We start from the raw sequence: 16,852 nt of genomic DNA, 5'->3' as shown, positions 1-16,852 counted from the left end.
TTCGAGGAGTGGAGTGACTTGGTTAGTAACAGAAATGATAGTCAAAGCTGAGTTTCCTGGTTTGGTGCTACATTCTTCCCACTCCTTCTATTTAACATCATTTTGTTTAAATAACAATAATAACCATTTCCTCTCAGTATCATGACATAGTCCATAGACTTGATTCTCATTAAATTATATCATAATAGTGTGGCTTGTTTTCCAGATTGCTGATCTCTCCATAAGTTTGGAAGTTTATTCACTGACAGGCTACAGGCTATAGGAACATAATGCCCTTATCTGTGGGCATTATGTTCCAAGACCCCCGGTGGATTTGCAGAACCGCGATAGTGCTGAACCCTATATATACTATATATACTATGTTTTCTCCCACACATCTTTTCACTTAACGGAAGCACTTTAAGACGCCCCTGCAGCATACCTAAAGTGCCAGCATCACTACTGTCGCACTTTGGGGCCACTGTTTAGTAAAATAAGGGTAACTTGAACACAAGCCCTGCGAAACTACACCAATTTGTCTGATAACCCAGACAGCCACTACGTGACTAACAGGTGGGGACCTTATACAGCATGGGCATACTGGAGAAAGGGATGATTCATGTCCCCGGCAGGACGAAGTGGCACTCTCAAGATTTCATCATGCTACTCAAAGTGGTGTGCAATTTAAAACTTATGAATTGTTTCTGGAATTATCCATTTAATATTTTTGGACTGTGGTTGACCGTGGTATCTGAAACCTCAGAAAGTGAAAGTGTGGATGGGGTAGGATATTGTGCAATTGATCCTTAAACAACATGGGGGGTAGGGGCACCGGCCCCCGGGGAGTTGAAAAGCCATGTATAATCTGAGTATTGTGATGCACCCCAAACTTCAGTTGTCCCTGGTATCCCTGGGGGACTGGTTCCAGGGCCTACTGAGGAAACCCAAACTTGAGGGTACAAAAGTCACCAATATAAAAACGACTCAGATTAATACATAGTCAGCCCTTCACATTCATGGACTCCCAACAGTACAAGTATTTATTGAAAAAAATCCACATATAAATGGACCCACACAGTTCACACTGTGACCTTTGTGTTAAGGGTCAATTGTATTTGACTTTAATGAAGACTCCATAATCATCTATGTAGTTATAAAAATTAGGCAAACCCTTTATATTGTAGGTTTTAAAATTCCAGGTATGGATTTCAGTAATATACAATCAAAGATTAGAGCCCTGAATAAGGGCCCACACTCTATTTTATGCTCCATCCTAACTCATGGTAAGATCTTGGGCAAGTCACTTGACCTTCTTATATTTCAGTATGTCAAACTAGCTATAAAACTGAATAAAGTATGACCTCATCATAAACCCGATAGACTTGAAAGCTGTGATCTGATACATTAAAAAGTTACCAGAAGAGCCTGACCAGGCGGTGGTGCAGTGGATAGAGCGTCGGACTGGGATGCGGAGGACCAAGGTTAGAGACCCTGAGGTCGCCAGCTTGAGCACAAGTTCATCTGGCTTGAGCAAAAAGCTCACTTAGCTTGGACCCAAGGTCGCTGGCTCGAGCAAGGGGTTACTCGGTCTGCTGAAGGCCCGCAGTCAAGGCACATATGAGAAAGCAATCAATGAACAACTAAGATGTCGCAACGAAAAACTGATGATTGATGCTTCTCATCTCTCTCTGTTTCTGTCTATCCCTATCTATCCCTCTCTCTGTCCCTGTAAAAAATTAAATAAAAGTTACCAAAAGAGGCCCTGGCTCAGTGATAAAGCGTTGGCCTGGCATATGGAAGTCCTGGGTTTGATTCTTGGTCAGGACACACAGGAAAAGTGACCATCTGCTGCCCCCCCTTTTCTCTCTCCCACTCTCTCTCTTTTCCTCTCTCACAGCCACGGCTCAATTGGGTTGAATGCATCAGCCTGGGAAATGAGGATGGTTCCATGGAGCCTCTGTCTTAGGTGCTAAAAATAGCTTGGTTGCGAGCATGGCCCCAAATGGGCAGAGCATCGGCCTCAGCTGGGGGTTGCTGGGTGAATCGCAGTTGGGGTGCATGTGGAGTCTATCTCTCTATCTCCCCTCCGCTCACTTGGAAAAAGAAGAAAAAAAACATTACCAGAAGAGCCTGACCTGTGGCGGCACAACAGATAAAGTGTTGACCTGGAATGCTGAGGTCGCTGGTTTGAAACTTCAGTTTTGCCCAATCAAGTCACATATGAGAAACGACTTGTTCATGCTTCCTGCTTCTCTCCCATCCCTTTCTCTCTCTCTCTTCTCTAAAATCAATAAAATCTTTAATAAAAAACTACCAGAAAGTAACTCTAGATGGTAAGTATGAAGAATCAGAATAGACTTTTACGTAATGAGTAAAATGATTCTGGAATGTAGCTTTTATCAAGTAAAGTCATGGAAAGTATTTTATTTGGGTGAAATAGGTTCAATGATAGAGGGAGAAGTATTATTTTAGAGAATGTCTGGTTTCCAAAACCATAGATTGTAGCAATTTAACCAAAATAGTGATAAGGAATGAAAGACTATTAGAAGCTAATGAGTCCTTAATAATTAAACACATTTTCACGCTGGCTGTCTAGCTTGGTTGGTTAGAACATGTCCCAAAGTACAGACATTGCCGGTTCATTTCCCGGTCAGGACACGTACAGGAACAGATTGATGTTCCCTCTTTTTCATCTCCCTTCCTCAATCTCTGGGGTCAATAAAATAAACATTGAAACATTTAAAATAATTAAACACATTTCCATTTCTAGGCCTTCATTCTTCCTATTTAGACAATGTATTCCATGTTTTTAAATGTGTTTATTTATTTATTTATTTACAGAGACAGAGAGAGAGTCAGAGAGAGGGATAGATAGGGACAGACAGACAGGAACAGAGAGAGATGAGAAGCATCAGATTTTTGTTGTGGCTCCTTAGTTGTTCATTGATTGCTTTCTCATATGTGCCTTGATGGGGTGCTACAAGCAGACCGAGTGACCCCTAGCCTGAGCCAGCGACCTTGGGCACAAGCTGGTGAGCTTTGCTCAAACCAGATGAGCCCGCGCTCAAGCTGGCGACCTCAGGGTCTCAAATCTGGGTCCTCCGCATCCCAGTCCGAAGCTCTATCCACTGTGCCACTGCCTGGTCAGGCTAGATGTGTTTAATTAACTATTATGTGAGGCACCTGACAAAAGAATACAAATTCCTTTAGGAATGATGCAGTTTTATGGTGTGTTTGGCCACCTACATTGTAACTCACTGGATTACTGAATATCCTTTACATTGACTTTGTATTAGTTCCCTTTTCTCTATCTCCCCATTCCCAACTCTCCCATTAATATATACACTTAATCCCATTCAGGTTTCCCTCCATGAACCAGAATGACAATGACGATGATGGTGATGATGATGCTGTGTGAAGGGAATGATGTCTTTCTAATCTGTAGAGGGCAGATTCACTGGCTTGCTGCTGCAGCTTGTCTTTCTATTGAACAGCAGGTTCACCTTTTCTGCCGCATTCTAGAAGGAACATAAAGAAGAAAAGCCCCACAGATGATTGTCTAAGGTTACCCTAGAAGTCCTGTGGCATCTGCAATGTCCCTGACCAAAACGCCTTTATGCAGACTTTGTCAAAGCCAGAAACAAATGTAACCAAGCAAAGCCCTTTCTAGCAGAGCCTGTCAATCACACACTTTCCCACATTCTCTGAAAGAGTAAGCAAATGATAACTCGCAACTGTTGCCCAGGCCCTTGTAAACAAAAGATCAAATTGTGTTCTGCCTTGGCAAGGAAAGAAACTGCAGTGCTTTTGTTTTGTCAAGATTTTTTTTTTCCTTTTTACAAGTTTTGGGCTTCAAATCAATAGTTGGAATTGTCCTTTTTTCTAGTTTACAGAAAAACTGAAAACAGTAAATTTAAAGATTAAAAATGAATATAATCAAGATTGTAGGTTAAAATATGATCCAGCTCCAAAGGACAATTAGCTGTATGTTCCAATTGTTATCTAAGGAATTCTAAGTATATTTTTGTTTCTCTAGATTTATGAATAAAGATCTGATCCCTCTGAGGATCAGGAAAATTAAGAAAAATAAAGCATGGGTTATAAGGTCTATGGAAGATGTACAGGTACATTAATTTTAGTAAGACTGCAGTCGGGATGAACAGCATTTTCGATTGGAAAAAGAAAACAGTAGGGGAGAGATATTCTTCAGGCATACAAAAAATCGGTGGAAACGTAAAAACATTATAATAAGAGTGGCTAAGCATATGAACATGACAGATTTAGCAACTGAGCATATATGTCTCAAATATTGCTCCAAAATTTTGATTAGAAAAACGTCCAACCTATTTCTTGCAGTAGGAGAACTGCTTGCCCCTTCCAGAGCCCCCTCCCCGGCAGCCGAAGGTGTGTGGTCAGTTCCTCCCCGCGGCCGCCCCTGCCCAGGACCGGGTGCCCCCAGGGCGGTGGGAGATGTGAGCCCGGCGCAGGGCGGGGGGAGTCTCACACGTGGGGTGGGCCTGGAGGGAGGGGCGGACGGCTTCTGAAGCCCGGGGCTGCCTCAGGTGGGACTGAGTATGCATGCGCGGTGTCCTCGCCCCGGCCGCGAATCGAGCCTGCCCAGCGACTCCGCAGCTCTAACCAAGCGCTCTGCGTCGGGGTCCCGGACCCGGGCCGGAGAAGGCGCGTGCGCAGAGGGCGGCGGGAGGCCGAGAGCGCCGGGGGGCGGGGCCAAACGGGCGAGGCCCGGCCTTCGCAGCACCACTCTGAACGCGAAGACGGCTCTGAGCGATGCGGCCGCGGCCGCGGCGGAGGGATACGGAGCACCGTATATATTTCACAGAGCGCAGGGTCGCACTTCGGCATTTGTGCTGGGAGTCTCACGGGTGCAGTGCCGTTACTCGCAGTCGGGAGGCGGCGCAGGCGGCGGTGGCAGCGGCGGCGGCGGCATAGCGCTCAGCGCACACCGCGCCTTGGCAGCAGCAGCAGCAGCAGCGGCAGCCGCGGAGTCACCCCCGCCGTCACAGCCCCAGCGCTGGTGCAACCACCCTCGATCCCTCTGCTTTCCCTCCCTTCGTTGGCACCATGGTAGGTCGGGAATCGCAAATGCCAGTGTATGAGCTGTCTGCCCGTGATCTTTTCATACATTTTTAGTTTTTGGGTTTTCCTTTTTTTTTTTTCTTTTTTGGGGGGTGGGATGGGATCCCCCCTCCTTTTCCGGGTATTACGCAGCAGTTGCGGTTTAAAATGATGCATTTTGGATTTGCATCTCAGTTTTATCGGCCAGGGATCCTGGTTTACATTTTGGTTCTCCCGGGGCTCTGTCTGCAGCTGCACCGGGGCTTCCGCATCCACCCCCTCCCCCAGCCCCGCATCACTGCATCCAGCGCGCCGCACCGGGCTGCCCGCAGCGCCGCTCCTCGGCCGGGGCCCCGGGGGGCGGGAGGAGCCGGGCGGTGCCGGGCTCTGGCTCCCTCCACCCCGCTGCCTCTCCCCAGGCTGGAAGGCGGCGGGTCCAGTAGGCCGGGGAGAATGAATGGGCCGGAGCGAGCGGGTGGCGCACATTGCTCCGGCGGGGGCGTGGGGGGCGCCGTTAGTGTTGCCAACCCCACTGGGTACTGTCTCTAACCGCTCTCGCCTCCTCCCTCCCGGGGGGCGCGGCGCGGGCGTGGGCTGGGAAGGAAGGAGCCGGGGAAGGGTGGGGTGGGGGCAGGAAGGCGAGCGGTGGGGGGCGGAGGGCGGAAGCGGCGGCAGGCCGCCCTGCGCCCGGGCGGGGCCCTGCGGAGTGGCTGGGACTCCTGTCTCCCTGTTTCGCATCCCTGTAGCCCCCCACCCCCACCCAGGGCGGCAGTAAAGGCGTGCGGGAGCCTCCGTACACCCGGAGGCCCCTTCCCGCGGGAGGCGCTGGGTTGGCGCTAATTGGGGCGGGGGAGGAGGCAGCTGGCGCGCGGCTTGGTTTCCATTAGAGACGCAAAGTTTCTGCTTCGGGAGAAGGCGGCGGCGCGGCGGGCTCGCCGCCTGGGGGAGCTGAAGCCGGTGGGAGGCGCGGGGCGGTCTTTGCCCTCGCCTGCCGCGCGGTCCCGGAGCGAGGGTGGGAGGTCGCCCTGGCTGGGGAGGGGCAGTCCCCTTGCGCCTCGTCTGCTCTTGGGGCTCGCACCCCTGGCCGACGTCTCGCTCGGCGTTTCCCCACTCCTCCCCACTTCACGGTCTGCCGGGAGATGCCCTCCACGTTTCCGCTTTCTCTGCCGCTTCTCGGTTGCCAGATGCGCTTGTGCGCCTTGCTGGGTGTGTTCGCCACAGCCCCCCTCCTTCCTCGGCAGGGCTGACATCACCCATAGCGTTTTCTGGCGCGGCTGGGTGGGGAGATGGCCCCCTCGCATGTTCAGAGCTCCCTTGTCCCTGAGGCGCTATTGGGCGATATTTGTTTGTCGAGGAAAGCTGAGGCTTTCAATAACCCCTCTAACACGATAGTTTTGCCGCGTGGTGGGACTGTTCTCCCCGGTAAAGGCGACAGCTTCTCTTTCGAGGTGTGGCAGCGCTTCCTGTTGTACAAGATAGACGGTGCTCTGGTGTTACATAAATCATCGTGTCTCCCTAATTTGATAAGAAGAAAACCAACTTGATAATCATTGAGATAGAAAGGAAGACCCAGTTCTAATATGAAAAAAGTTTTTCAATATATGGGAAGACCATTCGTATTTGTGAAAGAGTTAGAATAAACTTAACACTGTCAGCTTTCTATTACGACTTATTTTGTAACTGGTTTCATGAGGTGCCCTTCATTAAAATAAAGATATATATTAGCTCTCCTTGAGATCTCGAGTTCCCGTGGCTGGAGGCATAAGTTCAGTGTTGCAGTGAGAATGGCTTGGTGGCCATTACCACCTCTAGTAAAGTGTTTATTATGAGCAGCTCTTATGTCATCTTTAAGGTGGTTAGATATTTTCCAGCAAAATTCCTCCTCTCCAGAAAAGAGAGGATATAGTCTCACAATTGTGTAGTTTTTGGTGTACTTAATATTTGTAGTTTTGTAACAGCTTAGTTATAGAAGGTTCCATTTTTTTCCCTGGCTTCTGAATAAGGATAATTTGACAAGAGGGCATTGGCCATTGTAAATGGTAGACTTTTAACAAATAACTGCCTAATTTAAATGATTGAAAGCATTTATTACTTGGAAATAAAGTTAGTGGGGCAAGCCATTGCAGTATATTTATCTTTTCCACTTAATTGTATCTCACTCATAAAATGGATATAAAAGCTTGTTAATCCAACCCAATGCCATTATGTAATGTCAGTTTGGAGATTTGGAGCGCCCTCAGCAATGCGCAAGGTGCGCTAAAGTCCTGCCCCTGGACGAGATCCTGGCTGCGGTGACAGCAGCAGCGTCAGGCTGGGTCTCTTCTTGGATGTAAGTGGGGACTGCGGCGTCCCTGGTACAGTAGGTGGCGCTCTTCCGTCTCAGAGCCTGCTGCTGCAGCCTATGCTGTGGGACCCTTTGCCACTAGAGGTGCCGTTTTTCAAATTATGAACTGACCCTTCCTAGGTAGACCTTACTGCACCCAACCATAGGCCGAGAAAAGAAAACCTGAAAGGAATTTTTGTCACTTCCTTGTCATCCTTTGTTTTTAAAATAGCATGAAGAGTTTCGTTTGTTTTCATTAAATGTCAGTGCTAAAGTTTTCAAACAGTTGATATATTTTATTTTTTATTAATTGCTTTTAGAGAAAGAGAAGAGCATTTCATTTGTTCCACTTAATTGTGCATTTATTGGTCGCTTCTCGAATGGGCTCTTACCAGGAATTGAATCCACAACCGTGGTGTTTTAGGACAGTGCTCTAACCAACTGAGCCAGGGTCAATATATTTTAAATATTGACAAAAGGTCATTATTAAAAGTGTAATTGGAGCAACAGTATTGATTTCAGAGTGTTGTAGTTTGAATTATAACCTTTTCTTTCTCCATATAGGCTGATCAGCTGACCGAAGAGCAGATTGCTGGTAAGTTGATGACGTCAGGAGACCCCAATAGGCCAGAACTAGGCACTAGTTTTGGTGACTCCTCTGTGCCCTTTCTTTTATAATCTGAACAGTTTTCTGAGAATCTTTGTAAATGAAAAACAACTATTTAGGTCAGATGCAAGAAATAAATATTTAAGGTCAGATGTTACTCCTTGCCAGTGTTTTGGAGATAACGTGAAAGGAAGTGGAACTAAGAATATCGATTTGTTAACACTGGGGAGTAGCCGACTTTGTTGACAGTGTTCAAGGTTTGCATACAATAAGATTGCTGTGAGTTTGCTACTGGAAAACATAGTTTAGCCTGACCAGGCTGTGGTGCAGTGGATAGAGCGTCAGACTGGGACGTGGAGGACCCAGGTTCGAGACCCCGAGGTAGACCCCGAGGTCGCTAGCTTGAGCACGGGCTCATCTGGTTTGAGCAAAAAAGCTCACCAGCTTGGACCTAAGGTCGCTGGCTCAAGCAAGGGGTTACTTGGTCTGCTGAAGGCCCGCGGTCAAGGCACATATGAGAAAGCAATCAATGAACAACTAAGGTGTTGCAACGAAAAACTGATGACTGATGCTTCTCATCTCTCTCCGTTCCTGTCTGTCCCTATCTGTCCCTCTCTCTGACTCTGTCTCTGTAAAAAAAAAAAAAGAGAGAGAGAGAGAACATAGTTTAGAATTTTTATGCTGCAGGTTTTTAGTAACCCACCATGAAATCTTGTGCTGGCTAGTTCCCAATAAAATCAATGGGAATGGGTAAAAATGAGCATTAGGACCATTATAATTGGGAAGGGAGTTGTGTTAAGATTTTAATCCCTGAAGGGCTTTTTTGAGATCGTTTCTCCTTAGGAAACCAGGAATGCCTTTGGTATATTCTGAGTGCTATGTAGCGAGAACACACTGGTTACCTGGGAATATACCAGTACATTTTAGTAACCGTCACGTTGCTATGAAACAAAGCGTTTTATGGCTGTAGAAATTTAACCGGAAGGGACCTTAAGGGAACACTGTCATATTGGACTTAGGACTAATTTAGATGTGTTGAAGCTTACTTAGCCTTCTTTAAAAATGTGAGAATATTGTGGTTTTATGAAGCTGGGTAACAGGAGCCAATGTTTGCTTTCTGGACTGCGGTGTAAAGGCCAGCCCAGTAGGGCTTTGTGGTCTTTATTTCAGTAGATAAAGACCAGGCAGTTTCTGATAACTTGCACACCTTGGACAGCTTGTTTTGGCAAGCCCTAGGGAAGTGTGTATTGTGGCTGGGTTGGGTAAAGACATTCATTCTAAAAGGTAAACTTTTGTTTTCAGAATTCAAGGAAGCTTTCTCCCTATTTGACAAAGATGGCGATGGCACCATCACAACAAAGGAACTTGGCACTGTCATGAGGTCACTGGGTCAGAACCCAACAGAAGCCGAATTGCAGGATATGATCAATGAAGTGGATGCTGATGGTAAGGGCTTTGGCTCTGTGAATGAGCACTAGTGTATGTGTACTTCAGGTTCAGACTTGTTAGGAGGTTGTCTTTCAGGTCCCCAGAGCAAAACAAATGTGCAAAGATCCTTTCTGTGCTTGCCTTACGGCCATCGACAATTAAAATAGGAGATTATGGGCCTGCCTTTTGACCTTTCACCGTTTAGAACATTTCCTGGATCGGATCACTTGTTTTGTTCTTTCCTACCTGCCGTGACCTGTAGTTCAGTCTTTTATCAACTGTCCCGTGAGTCTGCATTGAGTTATGTGGGAAAGTAAAAACTAAGCAGCCGTAGACCTTTTTAAAAAGCTTATAGCTTCTAAGAGGAAGAGAAGAACCCCCAAGTGAAGTGCGTGAAGAGCATTCTTAGACATTGGGTTGGAAACCGTGTGAGCTGTAGATGTTTTTCGGAGAGAGTTATGACGATCACATGAGGTTTGGAGGGCGCGCAGGATGACGGGAGGGATAGCAGCAGAACCCAGCGGAGGAGTGTGTGAGGCATGGTGCAGGAAGGCAAGCACTTACCCCGCTGCAGTGGGTCACCAGTCGCTCACCTGTTCTGGATTCTTTAATTGATCATTTCCATTGGTAAACAGGTTTTGAGAACTCTCTGCCTGCCCCCCCCCCCATGGTTTTTTGGAAACCATATATATGCAGTAGTAAATGTACTACATAACATTGTAGAACATAGTATATTTTTAAAAGGTGAGCTAAGAATGAACAGTTTGGATCTAGACTACTATTTTGATGATTGACTTGACAGTACTCATTAAATAAACAGGGTTTCAAAAGGTGATCAAGTTGTATTACACTTGTCTGGTCACATACATTTAGAAGCAGGGGTTTTGGTTAAACTCTTTTTTTTTTTTTTTTTTCATTTTTCTGAAGCTGGAAACAGGGAGAGACAGTCAGACAGACTGCCGCATGCGCCCGACCGGGATCCACCCGGCCCGCCCACCAGGGGCGGTGCTCTGCCCCCCAGGGGGCGATGCTCTGCCCATCCTGGGCGTCGCCATATTGCGACCAGAGCCACTCTAGCGCCTGAGGCAGAGGCCACAGAGCCATGCCCAGCGCCCGGGCCATCTCTGCTCCAATGGAGCCTTGGCTGCGGGAGGGGAAGAGAGAGACAGAGAGGAAAGCGCGGCGGAGGGGTGGAGAAGCAAATGGGCGCTTCTCCTGTGTGCCCTGGCCGGGAATCGAACCCGGGTCCTCCGCACGCTAGGCCGACACTCTACCGCTGAGCCAACCGGCCAGGGCTGGTTAAACTCTTAACAATAGTTTCAGCCCATTCAAATTCTAAAGACTTTTTATCCTGAATATTGTTTGGGAAAAAGAGGTTGTTCTCTCTAGTTTGCTGAGGTGATCAGCTATCGGGGAACATGGGCATCTCCTTCCTGTTCCGTGTAAACTGGGAAGCTGGGCCAAGCATACGAGGCTCCCTGAGATTGTATGGAGCAAGGGGGCAGTGAGGTTCTGGGAGACAGACCCTAGTATCTGCAGTGAATAAATACGATGCCTACGGACGGACATCACTGCTTGGCTGTGAGCATGCCTAATAATTAATACAGACTTGCATGAATATCAATAAAGCTTTAAAACTTTGGAAGCCAAAAGAACTTGAAGGGGGGATCTCTGAATTACTGTTTTGATTAAAGGGACTGGTGAAAATGAGTAACTTGACCTAAGGCTTCTTCTCATTTAACTTTATTTCCATTTAATTCAAGTTACAGTGTTCATTGGGTGGTTTGTCTTTGGCCTGTTCATCTGCCTCTTAGTGTCAGAGGAGGAGTTGTTTGGAATACTGGCCATAGAACAGATTCTTCTGACAGTCTCCTAATGTTAATGGTCTGAGCTGTGAAAACACTTCTGAGTTTTTCCCTTAATGGGAAAAAGATACTGAGGGGGGAGAAAACGAATAGGTGACTTATCATAATGTGGCTGAGAAATGTCCCCTGGAGAAGACTTGCTAACACTTTATGGTCCAGGACATAAGACAAGCGCTTTTCCCCTCATGATCCTTCTCATCCCTGGGGGCCCAAGTCCAGGCCTTGCCAGGTATCCCTAGCCGAGGCACAGTGAGATCCCATCGATCCCGGAACTCGGAGCAGGTGGGGCGACGGTCTGGCATGCTTCCCTCGGGAGTGGAGAGTCGGGCTGCAGTCCTGCGTGCTCTTTCTCTTCTGAACTGTGTGACCCCCTTCAGTGGTCAAGTATCCGTCGGCTTCCTTGGCGTCATTAAATGCTGTCCAGGGCACTGATTATTAATTTGAATTATGCAAACCATGTGAAACTGTCCTATGAAGTATTTCAACAAGTAGACCTACAAATGGTTCCACCTAATAAAATAATTGACCAGCTTGCCCCAGCAAGTGCTTACCATTCTATAAAGTGGTTCTAAAACTATTACCGAAGAGGAGCATTACGGGAGCACTTATTTTTTTATTTTTTATATTTTTCTGAAGTGAGAAGTGGGGAGGCAGAGAGAGCTGGAGCACTTATTTTACGTGAGCTTTTTGTTTTTTAATTTGAGGTAATGGCACCATTGACTTCCCAGAATTTTTGACTATGATGGCTAGAAAAATGAAAGATACAGACAGTGAAGAAGAAATCCGCGAGGCATTCCGAGTCTTTGACAAGGTAATCCTGCGCCTATGTTGCAGACAGTACTTAAGTCCTGCCTTTTTGCTATCCTAGCTAAAAGCTTGAACAGTTTGCTCTAGTTAGAACACGTCACTAACTGCCTGAGCCTCTGAAATCTCATTGTCAGATATCTGGACCTATCGCAATAACCTTATTGAGTAAGGGTGTAAGCGTAATAAATAGCTGAGAAAATTGAACTAAGTTTCTTGATTGATGCTTTCAGTTTTTCCTAGCCTTTGAAAAGCCGTGCATTCTGCCTTTGCTGACTGCATGTATGTGTTAGGTAGAGTGGGAACCGGAGATTGGAGAGCTGTGGAGGAGAGCAGGGCTGGCCGGAACTTGAAAGGGCCTAAGGGCCTAATTAAGTCAAAGACCTACCTGTCCTCACTGAACCGTCATCAATTACTGACAATTGCTGAATGTTTACAGGATGGCAATGGTTACATCAGTGCAGCAGAACTACGTCACGTCATGACAAACTTAGGAGAAAAACTAACAGATGAAGAAGTAGATGAAATGATCAGAGAAGCAGATATTGATGGAGATGGACAAGTCAACTATGAAGGTAAAACAGTTTCTTTAGCTTCGTTTTGTATAGTTTTCCGTTCAGACTATAAACAAGTTACCTGCTTCACTAGACGTTCACTGACATTTTTTATGCAGAGTAGATGTGTTCATAAAGCTGCTTTTGAAGATAATTGAAAGTTATGATTGTTTGTCTTTTCAGAATTCGTACAGATGATGACTGCAAAATGAAGACCTACTTTCAACTTTTTCCCCCCTCTAGAAGAATCAAATTGAATCTTTTACTTACCTCTTGCAAAAAAAAAAAAAAAAATCATTTATTCATTCTGTTTCTATATAGCAAAACTGAATGTCAGAAGTACCTTCTGTCCACACACAATCTGCATGTATTGGTTGGTGGTCCTGTCCCCTAAAGATCAAGCTACACATCAGTTTTACGATATAAATCCTTGTACTACCTTAATGATAAGGAAGCACTTAGTGGACTCCTTGCAGTTCCATCTGCTAATGATTAACACACTGTTTGGGCTGGCCAGTTTTTCATGCATGCAGCTTGACAATTGAGCTCAGTCAGGCGTCTGTATTAAAAATGAAAAACAAATTCAAAACCTATTCAGATGGGTTCTAGTTCAGTTTGTTAGTCTAAATTGTCATAGCTGGTTAACTGAAAGCAGACACATTTAAAATTGGTTTACCTCAGGATGTGTGTAGAAAAGAAAAATGGGTGAAGGATAAACTGTCTAGACGTAGCCCCACTAGCAGGATGGTCCTCTTACACTCCCACGTGCCCGACCCGTGGTGACAGCAATGCACCCCAGTGGCATGCCCACGGGCGTTGGTTTAGCACTGTCTGCATTGTACTAGAGCGAAATGGGTGTCGGGCCGTCACCACTCACACAAATTTTTAAAAGCAACTTTTACCAAGGGAGCATCTTTGGACTCTTTTTAAAACCTTCCGAACCATGACTTGGAGCCAGCAGAGGTAGGCTGTGGCTGTGGACTTCAGCACAACCATCAACATTGCTGTTCAAGAAATTACAATTTACGTCCATTCCAAGTTGTAAATGCTAGTCTTTTTATTTTTTTTTTCCAATAAAAAGACCATTAACTTAAAGTGGTGTTAAATGCTTTGTAAAGCTGAGATCTAAACGGGACGAGGCAGGTGGAGGGGAGGCCAGTGTACCTGTAACTGCCCCCAGCCCAGCATTGCGTTTCCCTCTCCTTCCCAACACCCCGCACCAGCCTCGGAGCCTGAGACCTTGCCGAAAACCAAGCAACTGCCGGTTGCTTCATCCTTTTTATGGACATGTAGGTCTATACTGTATTTTCACGGGGGGGGGGGGGGGGGGAGAGCGTGAATCATGGTAACTTAATGATTATTCAGGCGGTAGAGCTCTTCTTAAGGAGAAAAACCACTTTCTCTCAAGCATGTACTTAGGGGTTCTTTTCAATTGTGCTGCTGATTACCTGTTTTATGTAACTACTTGAGACCATCTGCAAGAGACATGATTTAGTGTGTCTGTAATTCGATCCTCGCGGTGTGTGGTAGGAGCAGTAGTCACCTTTCTAAGCCAGTCTCTTCATGCCTAAAAGACACTAGCAGTCACCTTGTGATTCACGATTTTTAAGTTATGATTATACCTACCTTAGCCTTTTATTCTTTTTAAAGTTGACTTGACTTTGCTTTTTTCCCACAAGTAGAACTAATGGTAGCCCTCAGCTTGAAAGCAAAACACCACCCCAGAGGGAATTTTGTGTCTAATTATAAACCTGTAACCAAAACTAAGTTACTGGTTTGGGTCTTTGCAGTGGGGTCAGTCTGCTTAAAAAGCCCCCTTAAAAGCATGTTGCATTTAGTGTGGAACCCTTTTTGAAATGAAGGCTGGATGTGCATTTTTTCAGGGTGTCTGTTAACTGGTTGTATCTTATTAGCAAGGAGATGTGGGTTCTGAGTGTGTGTGTGGGAGGTTTTCATTTCCCGGGGACAGTGGCAGGCTGCTCACGAGGCAGTGAGAAGCTCTTGGCAGCCAAATGGGTGCATTCAGGGCTGATTTATAGAGACCCTGGGCTTCTCCCTCTCCTACTCCCTGTCTTTCTGGCATTTTGCAGCTTGTTAGATTTCTTGCCAGAGGGGTGGGTCAGAGCAGTGGAGAGGAGCCTGCCCGGCTGCCTCTGCGGCTGGTCCTTAAGACTCGGTGGTTGGTAGGTTGATGGCGTGAAGGGAGGTTTGGCCTTCATCATTTCCTGAGTCTGAAAGGAACTCCTAGAAATACATCGGGGGTTCTGCTTCGAATAAATTACTGACCTGGATGTTTCTTGCAGGGAGGTCACTAGCCTGGCTGTTGACCCAGGCTCAGGCTGGTTATAGATGACCTCTTTCTTGGTAGTTTCAAAGACCGTTGGGGGTGACTTGACTTGTTGGAGACTGCCTTCTAACGCTTTCAACCACGTCCTTTTCTAGAAGCAGTGTGGGCTCCATTTGAATGGTCCCACAGTCTTTCCTAAAAGACTGCCTGGGAAGCCGGTTCTGATGGGGCCAGGATCCTGTATGGGGACGAGAGCTTTCTCCAGGGAAGTTGCGTTCCTGTCTGGTGCAGAGGTGCAGCGAGTCCACTGTAGCCTTTTTCCTCCGGCCTTTGAGGGGATGACCAGCCCAGGGCTAGGTGTTTGCCGTCTGCGTGCCAGATGTGATGGCAGTACTTTCTAAGTTGGTTAGCACCTTTCTGTAAACTCCTGCCCCTACTTCTAACTGCTCTATAAATATACATATATATATATTTATATATATACAGTGACTAGTTTAACTGGCATCCCGCTTGAGCCTGAGACTTGCCATAAAAAACTGCTGAGTACTTGGCACACACTTTCCTAGTTTTGTTCTCCATCTGTTTGGGGTAGGTGTTGAGCAAGGCAAATGCATCTTGATATTTCAGATGGGCTTTTAATGCACTGTTGCCAAGGAAGGCTTTTTCTGATTTTTTTGACAAATGAATTTTTTGCACACTTTAATCTGTGTCTTTCAGCAACTTAAAAACACATTGAAAATTAGCTACTGTACATATTTTTATATTCTCTTTATAAATGCATGTCTGACTGTACTTGTAACCATATTGTAACAAGTGGCTGTCCAGTAGGCCTAGCACTGCTGTGACCCGTCCGAGTAGCAGCATATTCTTAGCCCCTCCGCAGACCAGGAACTTCTTCCTAAACAAAGAATGTAAATTGGGTTAATCTGCTCTTTGTTCATTCAATTATTTTAAACATTTGAACCAATTATTGTATATCTGAAACAATCCTTTCATTGTATATCCTAAATTTATCCTCTTGGCAGTGACTAGATTCCACGAATGTGTCTTAATCTATCCCTCCAGCTGGCAATGATGATTTCTTTTTCTTTATCCCTTGAAGTTGTCCTGTAGGAGCCACTTTGCGGTCTGTGTCCCTTGGAGTAAGAAGGTAGTGGCGTGGGTCGAGCGTGTGTTCTTTCTCCAGATCTATTATACTGTTCATTAAACACGTCTGTAGCAAAGATGGTGGTAGTTCCTTTGTAACTGAAGTTACCCTTCACCGTGGTGATTTGCAGAGGAGATGTACTTGAATGTTTCTGTAAATCTTGAGATAAACTGTTTGGAGATTTTACCACCTCTCTGATGGGGGACCAACTCTATGGAAATTGTAAATAAGTTTTATTTATAAACCTGGCACTGTATTCAATAAACATTTCTGCAGCCTTTCATCTCTAACCGCGAACTGTGTAGGTTTTTAGCTTGCGTGGCCTTCGGTCCCTTTGCTCAGCACACGAGCTGCACCTGCCCGCCGATGGAACCCCACCGAGGCTCTGGCCCGTATGTGAGGGGCCAGAGATACAGACACATCCTGCTGCAGCCTCACTCCTTATTGTGAGTGGTTTGGGTGTTCGTTAATGACTGACACGCACACAGTCTCTTGGCCTATTAATGTATTTGGGCTTGCTTTATGCAGAAAACGTATACAACAAAAAGACTGATTTTTCTTTAACCTCAGTGTTAATCCACATCTCTAGGAATTGTGGAAAGAAATGCACTTGAAAAATAAGATGGGGAATTTTAAATTACGGAAGCACATACCTCTTCTGTGTTGAGAGCAGGGAAGCTGAGGAAAGTGGAGTGGGTGGTACCTCTATCCGGGACCTCGAAGTTGAAACCTTCCGCTGCATAGTGCTGCCCCAGACCGGCTTCTCTAGCAGGAAGGGCCAC

General features: G+C 46.2%; 1 protein-coding gene across 1 annotated transcript; it reads left to right on the top strand.

Annotated features, from left to right (window-relative positions):
• Nucleotides 1-4,820: 4,820 nt before the first annotated feature.
• On the top strand, nucleotides 4,821-16,360 carry CALM1 (calmodulin 1). Its single transcript, XM_066278152.1, has 6 exons — nucleotides 4,821-5,064; nucleotides 7,943-7,973; nucleotides 9,288-9,431; nucleotides 11,983-12,089; nucleotides 12,522-12,657; nucleotides 12,820-16,360. Exons 1-6 carry the CDS (start codon nucleotides 5,062-5,064, stop codon nucleotides 12,846-12,848), a joined length of 450 nt encoding a protein of 149 aa, XP_066134249.1. The 5' UTR covers nucleotides 4,821-5,061; the 3' UTR covers nucleotides 12,849-16,360.
• The last annotated feature ends 492 nt before the right edge of the window (nucleotides 16,361-16,852 follow it).

The sequence above is a fragment of the Saccopteryx bilineata genome, chromosome 4 (assembly GCF_036850765.1).
Source record: "Saccopteryx bilineata isolate mSacBil1 chromosome 4, mSacBil1_pri_phased_curated, whole genome shotgun sequence".
In the NCBI taxonomy this organism is placed as follows: Eukaryota; Metazoa; Chordata; class Mammalia; order Chiroptera; family Emballonuridae; genus Saccopteryx; species Saccopteryx bilineata.
Note: the sequence above shows the minus strand (reverse complement) of the source record. Positions and strands in the feature narration are given on the sequence as shown.

Coding starts and splice junctions, on each gene's coding strand:
- CALM1 (XM_066278152.1), top strand. Junction 7,974..9,287: donor GACCGAAGAGCAGATTGCTG/GTAAGTTGATGA, acceptor TTTTGTTTTCAG/AATTCAAGGAAGCTTTCTCC. Junction 12,658..12,819: donor TGGACAAGTCAACTATGAAG/GTAAAACAGTTT, acceptor TTGTCTTTTCAG/AATTCGTACAGATGATGACT.